Source organism: Pseudochaenichthys georgianus, unplaced genomic scaffold (assembly GCF_902827115.2).
Source record: "Pseudochaenichthys georgianus unplaced genomic scaffold, fPseGeo1.2 scaffold_698_arrow_ctg1, whole genome shotgun sequence".
Classification (NCBI taxonomy): Eukaryota; Metazoa; Chordata; class Actinopteri; order Perciformes; family Channichthyidae; genus Pseudochaenichthys; species Pseudochaenichthys georgianus.
In genome coordinates, this window is record NW_027263252.1 from 43,143 (window position 1) to 57,915 (window position 14,773).

At 43.8% G+C, this 14,773-nt stretch overlaps 1 protein-coding gene across 1 annotated transcript; it reads left to right on the plus strand.

Annotated features, from left to right (window-relative positions):
• Window positions 1–393: 393 nt before the first annotated feature.
• rps19bp1 (ribosomal protein S19 binding protein 1) lies at window positions 394–11,377 on the plus strand. The gene is made up of 4 exons (XM_034079703.1): window positions 394–559; window positions 2,855–3,034; window positions 9,695–9,792; window positions 10,740–11,377. The coding sequence occupies exons 1-4, from the start codon at window positions 505–507 to the stop codon at window positions 10,887–10,889; spliced, it is 483 nt and encodes a 160-aa protein (XP_033935594.1). The 5' UTR covers window positions 394–504; the 3' UTR covers window positions 10,890–11,377.
• Window positions 11,378–14,773: the final 3,396 nt, after the last annotated feature.

Below are 14,773 nucleotides of genomic sequence, written 5' to 3' on the forward strand. Positions count from 1 at the left end.
ATTAAAGTACAAGATCTGAGTACTTATACTTTTACTACAAGATCTGGGTACTTATACTTTTACTCAAGTACAAGATCTGAATTCCCTACACTGTGCTGACGAGGCAGAAAGGAAGTCCGAGAGGAGTTAACTAGTGTTGATGGTGCTGAGAGTCATCTCCTCTCAGTCTAGAGCAATTCAATCAGCAGGCTAGTTTTTCGAGATAAGAGGTTAACATCTTTACCTTTATTAGTATTGTCTGTTAGTTTTGAAAGGGTAGTTTCATTAGTTATCCAGCAGTGGGCGGTAATGCAACGTCTGGAAGCCAACCGCCTCTTAAATCCAAAAAGAAGAAGAATACGTCACGCTTCTTCGGTTTTCCAGTCGGTCGCTTTTAAGTGATGCACACGAGCTTCTCACCGGATGTTGATAAACGCACATGTGTTGAGAGTTGAAGCTGTTTCCTATTCATGTAGCTGCTATAGTTTATTCATTTAAACTCAAACTCGTTGTATTAAAACCGGGATGTCTGCCTCGTTGGTCCGGAGAGGGCTGGAGCTGCTGAACGAAGACATTAAAGGTCAGTTTTAGCTTTTTATCCGTAGCTTCATAGCTAAATCACAGCTAGCGTTAGCATCCTTTGAACAGTTCTTCTCCTCTGCTGCTGTCTGAAAATGAAATGTAAACAGAAGTTCATTTATTTCTATATTTGCTGGTGTTCAGGTGTATATCAGTATGTAGTGTCTCTACTTTAAAGAGTCCTCTCCTGCTGATGTTCAGGTGTATATCAGTATGTAGTGTCTCTACTTTAAAGAGTCCTCTCCTGCTGATGTTCAGGTGTATATCAGTATGTAGTGTCTCTACTTTAAAGAGTCCTCTCCTGCTGATGGTCAGGTGTATATCAGTATGTAGTGTCTCTACTTTAAAGAGTCCTCTCCTGCTGATGGTCAGGTGTATATCAGTATGTAGTGTCTCTACTTTAAAGAGTCCTCTCCTGCTGATGGTCAGGTGTATATCAGTATGTAGTGTCTCTACTTTAAAGAGTCCTCTCCTGCTGATGTTCAGGTGTATATCAGTGTGTAGTGTCTCTACTTTAAAGAGTCCTCTCCTGCTGATGTTCAGGTGTATATCAGTGTGTAGTGTCTCTACTTTAAAGAGTCCTCTCCTGCTGATGGTCAGGTGTATGTCAGTATGTAGTGTCTCTACTTTAAAGAGTCCTCTCCTGCTGATGTTCAGGTGTATATCAGTGTGTAGTGTCTCTACTTTAAAGAGTCCTCTCCTGCTGATGTTCAGGTGTATATCAGTATGTAGTGTCTCTACTTTAAAGAGTCCTCTCCTGCTGATGTTCAGGTGTATATCAGTGTGTAGTGTCTCTACTTTAAAGAGTCCTCTCCTGCTGATGTTCAGGTGTATATCAGTATGTAGAGTCTCTACTTTAAAGAGTCCTCTCCTGCTGATGTTCAGGTGTATATCAGTATGTAGTGTCTCTACTTTAAAGAGTCCTCTCCTGCTGATGTTCAGGTGTATATCAGGATGTAGTGTCTCTACTTTAAAGAGTCCTCTCCTGCTGATGTTCAGGTGTATATTGGCGTTAATTAAACAGATGTTAATTTAAATATGCTAACTTGTCAAAAATACGTTTTAAAAATATACTAAATAATATTATACGTGTCTTTTGGTTGCCGATGTGTCATGAATTAATTTCACGAAAATAATATTGTTATTTATTAGAAGGTAATTTCCGTATCGTATCCCAGAGAAATGTGTGTTCAGGCAGTACACTATTTAAAACATGGAATAAAGTACAGACGTAATAAACAGCCCATTTTAAAATATAAACACATCTGCAGTAGAAAGACGAATATCACGAATAATACGCAATATAACAAATTATCTATGAAAAAACTAATTATTACTCCGTATTGATTTGGAGTCCTAAGGAAGCCGTTTCAACATTTAGCTCTTTTTATTTATTTATTTATTTGTTGACTTTTATATTGTTTACTTCCGGCATGACCAGAGGCCTGCGCTCTGAAGCCAGCTCAGCAGACCCTGGATCTGTTATCTGGCTTAGTCCAAACCAAGCGCGCTCTCGCTAAGCGGTCCTACGACGCTGGTTATCAACTCGGTAACTCGAGCCAGGGTTCCGGCTGAGCGCGCGTTCACGTGAAAGGGGCGGGGCTAGCAACATTCGACCAATCACAAACACGGAGAAGCGCACTGACAGCGTAGCGTCATACTTCCTGAATGAAAAGTGAACTCTAATATTAGACACATGAAGAAGTTAAACTTTAAACATGACTTGAACACTTGATCAGGATCAAAGCCTCAGAGCTGCAGCTGCAAGGTGAACACAGCTGGAGCAGAACAAGTGGACTACGTAATGTTACTCTGATCCGGGTTCTGATGCTGAGGCAGATATTTAAGAGCTTTCTTAACGCTAATGTTCTAACAGTCAGATTGCTCTGAAGATGGAGGTGATATTCTATTCATGTTCACGTTCACACAGTCGCTGAATTTTGCCGGCCGTCTTTCTGTGTTTTCTTTCTCCTGTAATATGACTTGATCGCTTTAAACTCCGCACACTGAGCTCTGATTGGTCAGCAGGCGGTGCTTTCACCGAGTTGAGCTCTTAGACTGCAACCTAACCTGCTCCGGGGCAGGCTAGCCGCTCGGCATCAGTTACCATGGAGATCTAGCCCGCTAAAAAGAGAACCAGCGTCGTAGGACCGGAAACCAGAGTTTACCTGAAGTTAGCCGCTAAGAGAAGACCCGGCTTCGCGGTACAGGCCTCTGCGCATCTCGTAACATCGTCTTATTGTTGTTGTATTGTTTACGGTGGAGGGATTTGAATTTGAACTTGTGTTGTTCCCAGATGTGAGCAAAGAGAAGAAGAAGAAGAAGAAGAAGACGACTCCCAGCCCCGTGGACGTCATGGATCTGGTGAGCTCGAAGCGTTCGGGCGTCACGAAGCAGAAGAAGAGGCTGCAGGGTCAGATGGGGCCCGGGAGGAACAAGGCCACCGTGAAGGACAAGAGGATCAAGTCTGCAGTGGGTCAGTTCGTCTTTTTATTTGATTATTACTGTCGACCATTCTTCCATTGAGTCCAGTTAGGACATTTCCAGCATCAACGTGTCTCTGTGGGCTGGATGTGATGCATTGTGGGTCGATTCGGATTCAAGTGACTCTGGATCATTTGGACAGATTGCCCACAGTACAGATGTTCATCTTGTGCTCTCTATATCAAATAGTCGCAACACTCCTCATGGTGGTCAGAGTACACACTAGGGATGGGAATTTGAAAGCAAATGTATATTCGAATATTCGACCCCCCAAAAAACGGTTAACCGAAATGTACATATCCTATAACAAAAAAAACATCAAACAAATTTTCAGAACTTATTTTTTGCCCAATTTTCTTTCAGTAATTTTTGGAAACAAATAAATACATGTTGAAATAAGTGAAGAAACCAAGTCGAATTTGTCAAATGTATTGAACTGGTGATCACAGTTTGACAGCTATAGGCCTACAGCTTTCATGTGGAGGCGATTCACAATCAGGCCAGCTGTAGAGAAGACCCTCTCAGCTGGAACGGAGGATGCGGGTATAGCAAGGTATAGCATGTATATATATTAGGGCCGGGACTTTAACGCGTTAATTAAGATTAATTAATTACACAAAAATGAACGCGTTAAAAAAATTAACGCATTTTAATCGCACTTATTTTTGCACAGCGGAACGTTTCTCACTGGATGAGTTTCAGGCGTACCGATTATACTGGAGCACCAAGTAACGTTCATGACTTCAGCATGGGACTTCAAACAACAACAAACCACGGTGAACAATAGTCAAACATGAACGAACAAGCTGATGAGACCGCTTTGGTCGGCCCCGCAACACATCAAGCCTAAAGTATCACCTAAATGCAAAGCATGTAGCAGCTAGCATGTAGCAGCTAGCATGTAGCAGCTAGCGTGGACGTTAGCCCGACTCCGAGTGCAAGGAACCACACCCTGACCCAACCCACACTCAACCAGACGACTGGCTTCAGGGCCAGGATAAGTAAGTCCACGTCTGAGAGAATAACCAACTCCCTGGCGCACTAATACAGGGCTCGACATTAAGGACTGCCCGATGGCCCGGGGCCATCTAGTGTTTAGCTCGGGCAATGAAGCCTCACCTGCTGGTTGCCCGATCGGGCAATCTATTATGCCAGTATGATGCAGCTCGCGGATCCAGTAATGAGTGAGCCGACAGTAAAACTAAATATATCTATAACTAGTTACGGTAGTTTGAGAGGTAATTAAAATAGCTACGTGTGATATTCTAACCTGAAGTGTGTGTTCCGCTCACCGCTGCATGTGATCATGCAGAGCTGCGTGTCGAGTCTCGACTCGTCAGCAGCAGCTGATCTCTCTCTCCCGTCAGATCAGACTTCACTCGCGTTTATGTCCATATCGATCAGATCCAGCTAGTTCTAGCTAATGATATGACTACCTGCTTATTAAAAGACAACTACACAATAAGTGTCGCTATGCAACTGGATGAGGCCACAAAGTATAGCGCAGCATTATGCATTTGTTTACATGCCCACCGGAACCCCGAGGCATTACCAACAGATCAACGCACAATCAACCCGTCCAGGACATCTCTTTCTCCACATTAAGTGTTAGACATTAGAGTTGACTATTCTTGTCTGTCACATTCTCTTCTTGTCTGTCACATAAGTGGCGCAACTGAAGCGGTATTGCTCTAAAGGGAAATTATTTTGAACGAAGATATTTAGATGTGCCGGCTAACGGGAACTCTGATGTGTGCTTCGCGGATGCGCTCGGCTCCTCTCGACTGCTGCTCGGGTCTGCTCGGTCAGCTTCCGGATGAGGAGGCATTCGTTCGACCAACTTACAGTAGTTAACATTACAAACATTTTTAACAGGGGCCATAATAGTGTAAATAATGTTTGTTTTGGCAGTTATAACTGAATGTAATGTTTTTTCCATCTGGGAAGGCATTTGCCTTCATCAGATGGAAAGTGTTTTGACCAACAACTCAAGTATTTCTTATAGCTATGCAGGAAGCGAGCAAACACAAACAAGAACAAACAAGTGAAATGAAGAATACAATTGAAATTGTACGATATAATATTGTGGTGGTTCATCTTATAATTCAGTCTAGAGAACCAGACAGCATCTAAGACCTGCAAAAATAAAAAAATGTCTAGGGGGAGGCCCCCCAAACCCTTCGTGCCATTTCGTCCGCATGCATTTTCAGGGCAATCTCTATTGGGCTCAGGGCCATCTGTAAATTAGCTTAGATGGCCCTGTGCTTAAAAATGCGTGCGTTTTTTAAAAATGCGATATTTAAAAATGCGATTAATTTCGATTAATTAATTACAAAGCCTCTAATTAATTAGATTAATTTTTTTAATCGAGTCCCGGCTCTAATATATATATAAGTTTAATTTGGCATAGTTTGACCTCTACACCGCACTCACTAACCTGGTCGAAATATTTCCACACATCTGAGGGATCCCTCCTCTGTTGCTCTCCCTGAGGTTTCTCCATGTTCCCTTTAAACTGTGGGGTTTCTCCGGAAGTTTTTCCTTGTCCGATGTGAGGGTGTAAGGACAGAGGGTCTAAGGACAGAGGGTCTAAGGACAGAGGATCTGAGGACAGAGGGTGTGAGGACAGAGGGTCTGAGGACAGGGGGTCTGAGGACAGGGGGTCTGAGGACAGAGGGTCTGAGGACAGAGGGTGTGAGGACAGGGGGTCTGAGGACAGGGGGTCTGAGGACAGAGGGTCTGAGGACAGAGGGTCTGAGGACAGAGGGTCTGAGGACAGAGGGTCTGAGGACAGGGGGTCTGAGGACAGAGGGTCTGAGGACAGGGGGTCTGAGGACAGAGGGTCTGAGGACAGAGGGTGTGAGGACAGAGGGTGTGAGGACAGAGGGTGTGAGGACAGAGGGTCTGAGGACAGAGGGTCTGAGGACAGAGGGTGTGAGGACAGAGGGTCTGAGGACAGGGGGTCTGAGGACAGGGGGTCTGAGGACAGAGGGTCTGAGGACAGAGGGTGTGAGGACAGAGGGTCTGAGGACAGAGGGTGTGAGGACAGAGGGTGTGAGGACAGAGGGTCTGAGGACAGAGGGTGTGAGGACAGAGGGTCTGAGGACAGAGGGTCTGAGGACAGAGGGTCTGAGGACAGGGGGTCTGAGGACAGAGGGTGTGAGGACAGAGGGTGTGAGGACAGAGGGTGTGAGGACAGAGGGCGTGAGGACAGAGGGCGTGAGGACAGAGGGTGTGAGGACAGAGGGCCTGAGGACAGAGGGTGTAGTTTGTAATGTTCTCCAGGGCAGCAATTGAGTCTATTATTCGTCATGGCAACACAACATGGTTTGGTAACTTGTCAGTTAAATCTAAATCTCGACTCCAGAGCTCGATAAAAAGGGCTGGGAAAATAACCGGCGTGCGTCCACCGTCCTCTCTGCAGGAGGTATCTGAGGAGACGGTGAGAGAGCAAGGCCTCAAATCCCAAGCGACCCCGAACACGTCCTGTGGAGAGTTCGAGCTGCTGAAGGCATAGATTACCAACTGTAGATCCAACGGGTTTCCTTCGTTCCGCTGTCGCTCCAGCTGCTGAACAGGCAGGAACAAATGTAACTAGGGATGTCCCGATCACCTTTTTTTGCTCCCGATCCGATTCCGATAATTTGATTTTGACAATCTGCCGATACCGATTTTTCCCGATCCGATCTTTATGCAATGAGAAAACAAAGGTAACAGATAACGGCTGGTCATCCAACGCGATGAACTCAGCTATCTTGGCTGTTATTGTGTGGCCTTTTCACTGTTCTAGGTAGGGCTGTGCAATTTAATCGATCTTGCGATATATATCGATATTTATTTTTCCGAGAAAGTATCGATATTTCAGCCGCGGGTATCGATACATTAAGTCTGATAACTGTGTTCGTTATACACGCGTCCAGGAGAGAAGCTTTAAAAAGGAGACTGATTGAGTCTCTGAGAATGTTCAAATGTATACTTTAATTAATAAAAAGCGCGGTAATGTTACAAGCAGGAGATGGTTCAGTCAGAAAAACAGCTGTTCTGGCTCTCGTGAGCGAAGGGAAGAGAGCGAGCTCCACCTCTCCAGCTGTTAAATACCCTCTGCTGAATCCTCCCTGTGGGCGGGTTGGCGCTGCTGGGGATCGGCCCTGCACGTCTCCAATGTTCGCATTACAGAGGATTCAGACATTGCACATTAAATATATAACTAAACACGCCTTTTCTCCTCCTTATCTCTTTCATGACTTTTCATTTAATACATTTTAAACGCTGTAATCAATACTCCAAAAAGACCTCACGGCTGGTATCATTTCCGGTAGTTCCGAATGTTGTCACATGCTACCCACGTCTGTAAACAAACGTATTCAAATAAACTGTACCTTCATTTAATATTCAGCAATAATAATATCTCGACGTCTATAGTTGTAGTGTTGAAATCAGTAGGTTTCGGTGTGCAACACTCCGTGTCATATCGCTACTAAATTCACCTCAAAAGGAAATTGTATATTAGCCACATGCTAAATGCTAACCGGAGATGAAGGATTTTCAGAATAAAAGCTCAACAACTGGTTGTGCACGACAACTTCTGGTTTTTCAGTATAAAACAGCATTTAAACTGACGGTATGTTTAAGGTACTTTATGCCATCAAAACATTGATTTTAATTTCTAACAAGTCCCATTCAAATCCCCCGTGTTCGGCCACCTGCTGCACCTTTTCATTCTCCATTGTGATGCTGCACTTTACAGTTTGCACTGTTTCAATAAATGAAACTAATTTTCTCACCACATCTTTTGATTCATTTTGTCCAGCATTTGCAAGCTGGAGACGCTCTGTCAAAGCCATATATTGTATACTTGATGCTTTCAGTTTTCAGTTGAATTAATTCAATCCAAGTCAATGGAACACTCACAAGATGTCACCAAAATCCCACTGTCCCTTTAAAATCTTTCAGAAAATGATATAAGTGTATCGAATTATATCGAATCGTATCGAATCGTATCGTTGGCTGAATATCGTGATATATATCGTATCGTTGGCTGAATATCGTGATATATATCGTATCGTTGGCTGTGTATCGTATCGTATCGTATCGTGAGATTAGTGTATCGCCACAGCCCTAGTTCTGGGGCAGTTTCTCTTTCCTTTTGAAAGCCTCTGAAAGTGTCGGTTGTTTCAGTGCCGTTCCCTGAGTGGCCGCTGTGTACTCGCCGTGTTGTTGTTGGTGCTTGTTTCTCAGGTAGCGTATTAGATTGGTCGTGTTGAACGTAGCTCTGTTCTTTCCACCACGCGAAACCTCTGCCTTGCAAACATTGCATCTGGCTGTTACACTGCCTTCGCTTTCAATTTCACAATACTTCCAAACTCCTGACATGTTCTCTGTCCCGACTCCCGAGTCACCAGCTGAACGTAGCCTCTCGTTAGCTTGCTGCTGCTATTAGACACTGCGCCCACTCTGTTGCTTTGAGAGGAATAAGCAACCAGGTCTGAAAACAAGCCCAACAGAATAATAATAATAATATATTTAATTTATATAGCGCTTCTCATCTGCCAAGACAAATCTCGAAGTGCTTCACAACAAGGGATACTGATACGCTTTGAGATAATAAAAGACAAATAATTGTAATAATAATAAGAAATCAAAATATAAAATAGAGTACAAAAATAAAAGTCGGAGATAGCGATAAAAATGGCAGTACTCCAGGTGTACCGTGCTCAAAGTTTATTGGAAGGCCTGCCGAAAGAAGAGGGTCTTAAGGCCGGTTTTGAAGACCTCGGTGGAAGGGGCAGATCTCAGCTGATCTGGGAGGGAGTTCCAGAGGCGCGGGGCGAACGAGCAGAAGGCTCGGTCTCCCATTGTTCGGAGACGTGTGCGGGGGATGTAGAGAAGAGGAGCGTGGCTGGAGCGGAGAGAGCGGGTAGATGTCTGGGTACGGATGAGGTCACAGAGGTATTTTGACATGATGTTGAGTCATTTCAAACCAACACTAAGGCCTCAGGATGACTTTAAGACGTGCACATGGTCATTTTTGTTTTGTAACATTAAATAAGAAAATTATAAAAAAATAATACTAATTTTTTTATTATTTGAAAAATTATTTTATTTTATTATTTTTTTTTTTATTATTTGAAAAATTATTTTTTTTCTTCCGAGTCTTTGAAAATCACGTGATCGGATCGGGACATCTCTAATTGTGATAATGTAGTGAGGAGTTGTCTGGAGGTGCAATGTTCACAGTGTAGTTGTGCAATGGAGAAGGTTAAATAGGGAAGTGCATTATGGGTAATGGGTATGGACACGATAGGGATGTGTGCAATCTGACGGACACGATGCGTAGGTGCCGTAGGGAAGGTGCTGGACCGGTGTGTCTCCTTGCCGTGTGACCTCTGCTCTGTATCTGACGGGTCGACCTGAATGTTTTATCTCGATGCCAAGACGCATTTCCCCGAAGGGAGACAACAAAGCTCCATCTTATCTTATCATGACCCCCCAAACCACCCCTAACTGCTTTACCCCCCCCCCCCCGTCTTTTTGTGCGTCTGGAAAAGCGCTTTCTAAGTCAATTGTATTATTTAGTAAAGATCACATCATCTGCACACCTTCCTCCTGTCTCTAAGCATCCTCCTCTTCTTCTTCGTTGGTGTCTCTGTAGAGGAGTTCAGGAAGAAGCAGAAGAAGAGTCAGCTGAGCGTTAACCTGAAGTACTTTATGGAAGACGTGGACAAAGCCAGAGACTCGGACGCCGCGAAGGTGAGAGCCGCTGCACGATCAACGACTTTGGTTCTATTGCTGTTTATCATTTCCTTTAGGCGTCAATCGTGCGGACGCCATTTAGCGCTTTCTTTCAGAGCCCTGGAAATATATCCATCCATCCATCTCTCCATCTATCTCTCCATCTATCCATCTCTCTCTCCATCTCTCCATCCATCCATCCATCTATCCATCTCTCCATCCATCCATCTATCCATCTCTCATCCATCTATCTATCTCTCCATCTATCATATCTCCATCTCTCCATCCATCTCTCTATCTATCTATCCATCTCCATCTCTCCATCCATCTCTCTATCTATCTATCTATCCATCTATCCATCTCTAAATCTCTCATCTATCTATCCATCTCTCCATCTATCCATCTCTCATCTATCCATCTCTCCAGCTATCTATCTCCCGCTGGGTCTTAAAAAGTCTTAAATTTGATCAAACAAATAAGAAAGGTCTTAGATGGTGGATTTGAAGGATGCTTCTGTGCTGCGATGGCGTCTAAACGTGTTTTGGGGAAATGTCCGGGCTGCAAAGTAACCAGCGCGGTGAGAGCCGTTCAGCTCCCCCTCACGATCTGTATTGAATTAAATCAACATGGAACCCGTAATCACTAGCTTTGTTTCCTCCGGCCCCTTATCGGAGAACACCCAGCTAGTAACCTAGCAACCAAGCTTCAGCTAGCGGCAGTCAGAAATCAGTCATCTTCGAATCTACTTACTGCACAGGACAATTACAGGATGTGTGTTTTGTAAATTGTGACTTTTTATTTTATTCAACTTTTGATTCTATTATTACTTTGTTTTAACGAATACTTTTTCATGCACGTCTTTTTCTGCCGTAACAACGTACATGTCCGCTCTGTGGGACTAATAAAGGTTTCTGATATTCTATGAACTCCATTTAACTTTTTATTTGATCCTGTTTTCTTTGTAGATTTTGAGCCACAACTCGGGGCGTCAGTCGAGGAACCGTCCGGACGCCCCCGCTCCGAAGACCCCGGAGAAGGAGTCCTTGTTCACGGAGAAAGAGTTCCAGCAGTTCCAGAAGGAGTACTTCGGCAGGACTGTGGAGGAGAAGAAATGAAGCGCACCCTAAAAACACAAAACAAACTCTTTGGTGGATGTCAACGGGTTTCTGGACTGGATTTTCTCCGCTTGCACCTCCTTTTTATGTCTCTCACGAAGACTGGGAGGAGAAATGTTTTTATAGGTTGAATCTGAGCAGGTGCTTTCCTGCACACACACACACACACACACACACACACACACACACACACACACACACACACACACACACACACACACACACACACACACACACACACACACACACACACACACTGCTCTGAATGCATCTCCTCATTTGAGTTGCTTCATTCTCACATCCTCCTTACAAAGTGATCTAAATGATAAATGTTAAATATATTTTACTTCATTTCATGGTATTCATATTTTTCTTATATCCTTGTTTAACAAATCTTGAACATTCCCGAAAAGGGGATTACGTTTTAATTTTCTTCTGATGTTGAATTGTAAAATCTCGTAATCATAAATAAATAATTTGCCAAATTCCTCCTGAGTTATTATCTCACACACTGCAGTTTGAGCTCCAGGGGAATGTTTGGGATATCTTTTAGGAACGCTGCTGATCTCCTGTAGAAGTTAAAGGGACCTATCGTGCAAAATGCACTTTGTGATGTCTTCTCTGCATCAACATGTGTCCCCGGTGCGTCAGGGAACTCACGCAGCGTCAGAAAATAAAACCCCTCTCTTTTCCTCCGTACCCACATCTCTAAAAACGGGGGAACAACGAGTAGATACAGATATGAAGTCAAATCGGCGGTGGACCCACAGAAAGTTGCTATCAGAAACAATGCCTGCCGTGTTTTGGACGTCTTTGTTTACATTAGCAAGCCTCGCTAACACTCACAGCTAACCTGTAGCCTGCTGGAGAGCACGTGTTTAAAAAGCAGGAAATACAAAAAGGAACTCACCTTGTGATAAACCTGCAAGAGAAAAGGCATTTGAGCTCCAAACAGGATGGCGTTTTATCACAGCAGAATTTAACTTTATCTCCGGTAGAATTCTGAGCAGGCATTAGCTCCGCCTCCTCTTTCTTTAAGCTGTTTGTGTTTTGAGCAAAACACATCGACATGTTTTTATATATTCTTTTATAAATCTTGGACCCATAAAACATGCCTTAAAATAGATAGTTTTTAAGTTCATGGCGACGTTACGCTTTGATAACTTGGTTATATTTAATTGGAAAGACCCAGAAATAAAACCGATTAAATGTTCTGATTTCTTCTGTTGGTCTTCAGTCACATTTCCGTTTGTTCCAGAGTTTAATGAAATAAAAACATTTTTATTTTGCTGCAACGAATCAGATGAGACACTTGAAAAATAAAGTCAGTTTTCAGCGTCTTAAATCTGGAGATTCTGTTTTATATCAATAATAATAATACATAGCCTCACTCAGGGCTGGACTGGGACAGCAGATCGGCCCTGGCATTTAGACCCAGACCGGCCCAAATCCATAAAACAAACGAATAGTAGCGGTTATTGACAAGAAGAATAACTCAGTATAATTTTAAAAACGCTATTATTATTATCCTTTTTACGTACCAGGGGCAAACTAAACTAATACATACAACAAGTATGTGTAACTATCAATCATTAGAAATCAGACCTTCAAACCCTCTCACAAAGCGAACAGTGACCGAGCACTAATAGGGGGGTCTGGTGGTGGAGGGGGCGGGTGGAAGGCTGACAGGCAGGTAGGCCGTCCCAAGTTCCCATCAGCAGGAACACGTGGGTTTGCTATCCTGGCTCCAAGATGGTGGAATGAGCTCCCATTGACATCAGGACAGCAGAAAGCTCACACACCTTCCAGACTGAAGCTCATCTCCTTCGACTCCACCTCGAGGATAGAACTGCTAACAAAGCACTTATATACTAACAAAGGGCTGGCTCCTCTAAAGCCAGTTGAGTAGCACTTGAAATACTTGGCTCTATGAAACCTGATGTACTTATGATTCTGTTTTCTTCAAGGTTGTGTCTTCCTGGTGGAACGCACTTATTGTGAGTCGCTCTGGATAAAATCCTCAGCTAAATGCAATGTAATGTAATGTCGGGGGGGTATGCCCCCCCCCCAGAAGAAAAGTTTTAAAAATAACCCCTTAAATGATGACTTCTAGTTAATTTAAGGGGGGGGGGGCCTATAGTGCCCTGCCTCCCCTTTCTATGACAACACGATAGAGATAGGACCAGATGAGTCTACAGGATGAGTCGACGGCATCTTGTCTTGGGCTCGTTTCTCCCACAGATCGACCTCTGATGTGACTCCCTGATAAACACTGCTATGTCATTGATTAGGTTGAACAGTGTTCCACATTCGATGCCAGTTTGGGAGGTTTCAGCCAGGACAAGATTAAGAACATGAGCATAGCACCACACATGGACATGAGTGGGTGACTGGGAGGTCATCAGTGCAGAGAATCCTTTGTACCGGCCTTTCATATTGGATGCTCCATCTGTTGCATTACCTATACACACATGCCCTTGTCCAGTTTCAGATGCTTGAAGTATTGTCCGGTGGAGGCGTGGCACTTCACTAAAGCCACAAGCCTCTCTTGCACCGTCTCATTGACATATCTTAAGATTACTGAACACTGATCCTGAGAAGTTCTGTCTTGTGTTGTGTCCAGCTGAACAGAAGACATTCCGGCCTTCTGGACATCACTGGAGAGACTTTCTTTGATGAGACGACCAGCAGTTTCTATGATGGAGTTAACAGTAGTGTTGGAGAGTAGGGGGGTGAGAGACCCTCTACCTCTTGTTCCACTGGATTGGTGCAATTTCTTGCTCTTGTCTACGCAATCATCCAGATGCTCTTTTAAGCAGACATCATACTTTCCTAATAAAAGGATGAGCTCCAAAAAGTTACCGTGGTCCACGGTGTTGTCAGCTAGCATATATGCTCCCTCACTCTCCACCTGCCTGGACTTCCACCACACGCTCCAGAACCTGACGTCTCTTTCGGACTTGTTCCCTATGAGCAGACATCTGACTGCCAGCAAACATGCTTTCGATGTCTGCTTTAGAGCACCGTAAGAAGAAAGCTTCAGCACAGGTTGAATGTGTAATGCTCTTTCCGTGCTCCTCTGTACGCTGGTGTGCGTGCCTCCAATCTGACATTCCAGTTCTAAACGTGCCAGTGTCAGTCCTCTTCCCAAATGCCAGACATACCTAACAAAACAACATATGACGTCCCTTGCAATATGACGCCACTTCCTGCTGGTGCCATCTTCACCGGTGAAGACCGTCTGCACAACTGGACTTCTGGTATGTTGTTGTGGGTGCTGTTCTAAAAACATCTGTAACATAGATGGCTCGGGGCGGGCAAAGTAATCTATGTCCTCCTGCTCTTTGCTCTCCTCACTCTCCTCCTCTGGGGTGCTGCCTGGCTCAACACGATGATACAGAATGATGGATTCCCTGATGGAGGTCCATCCAAATAGGCATTGACATAACAATACCACACAGCTAATGGTCAAACTACATGTGTGCCTCCATTTTTTATCTATTTCTATATTATTCATTCAAAACTACCACAACAAGCTGACTATAAACATTTTCTTCAGGTCCCAAAAGACCACTGTTGCCCTTATAACCAGATAAGTAAATACACTAAACGAAACAAGCTGCCAGCTGACAGTAATGGTTCATGAATGTTGATTAACTTTCAATGAGACAACTATCAGAGTCCCATTAAGCTATATTTTAACTTGCCAGGGAAAACCTAAAAAAGCCAGCTTACTAGCTTGGAGGCTAACGAATGTTTCTCTCTAATATGTGTCTTATTAGCGCTTCATCAAGGGGATATTAACGGGTTCCAGAACTACAGAGTATCATAACCTTAATACTAATCTTTTCCTAATTTTCTTAGCTTCTGCTTACCGCCAGTTC

Bases quoted from the DNA above. Each gene is read 5' to 3' on its own strand.
- rps19bp1 (XM_034079703.1), top strand. From the start codon at position 505: ATGTCTGCCTCGTTGGTCCGGAGAGGGCTGGAGCTGCTGAACGAAGAC. The intron at 3,035-9,694 runs GTCAGTTCGTCT...GTGTCTCTGTAG, and splicing joins GAGGATCAAGTCTGCAGTGG to AGGAGTTCAGGAAGAAGCAG. The intron at 9,793-10,739 runs GTGAGAGCCGCT...TTTTCTTTGTAG, and splicing joins GAGACTCGGACGCCGCGAAG to ATTTTGAGCCACAACTCGGG.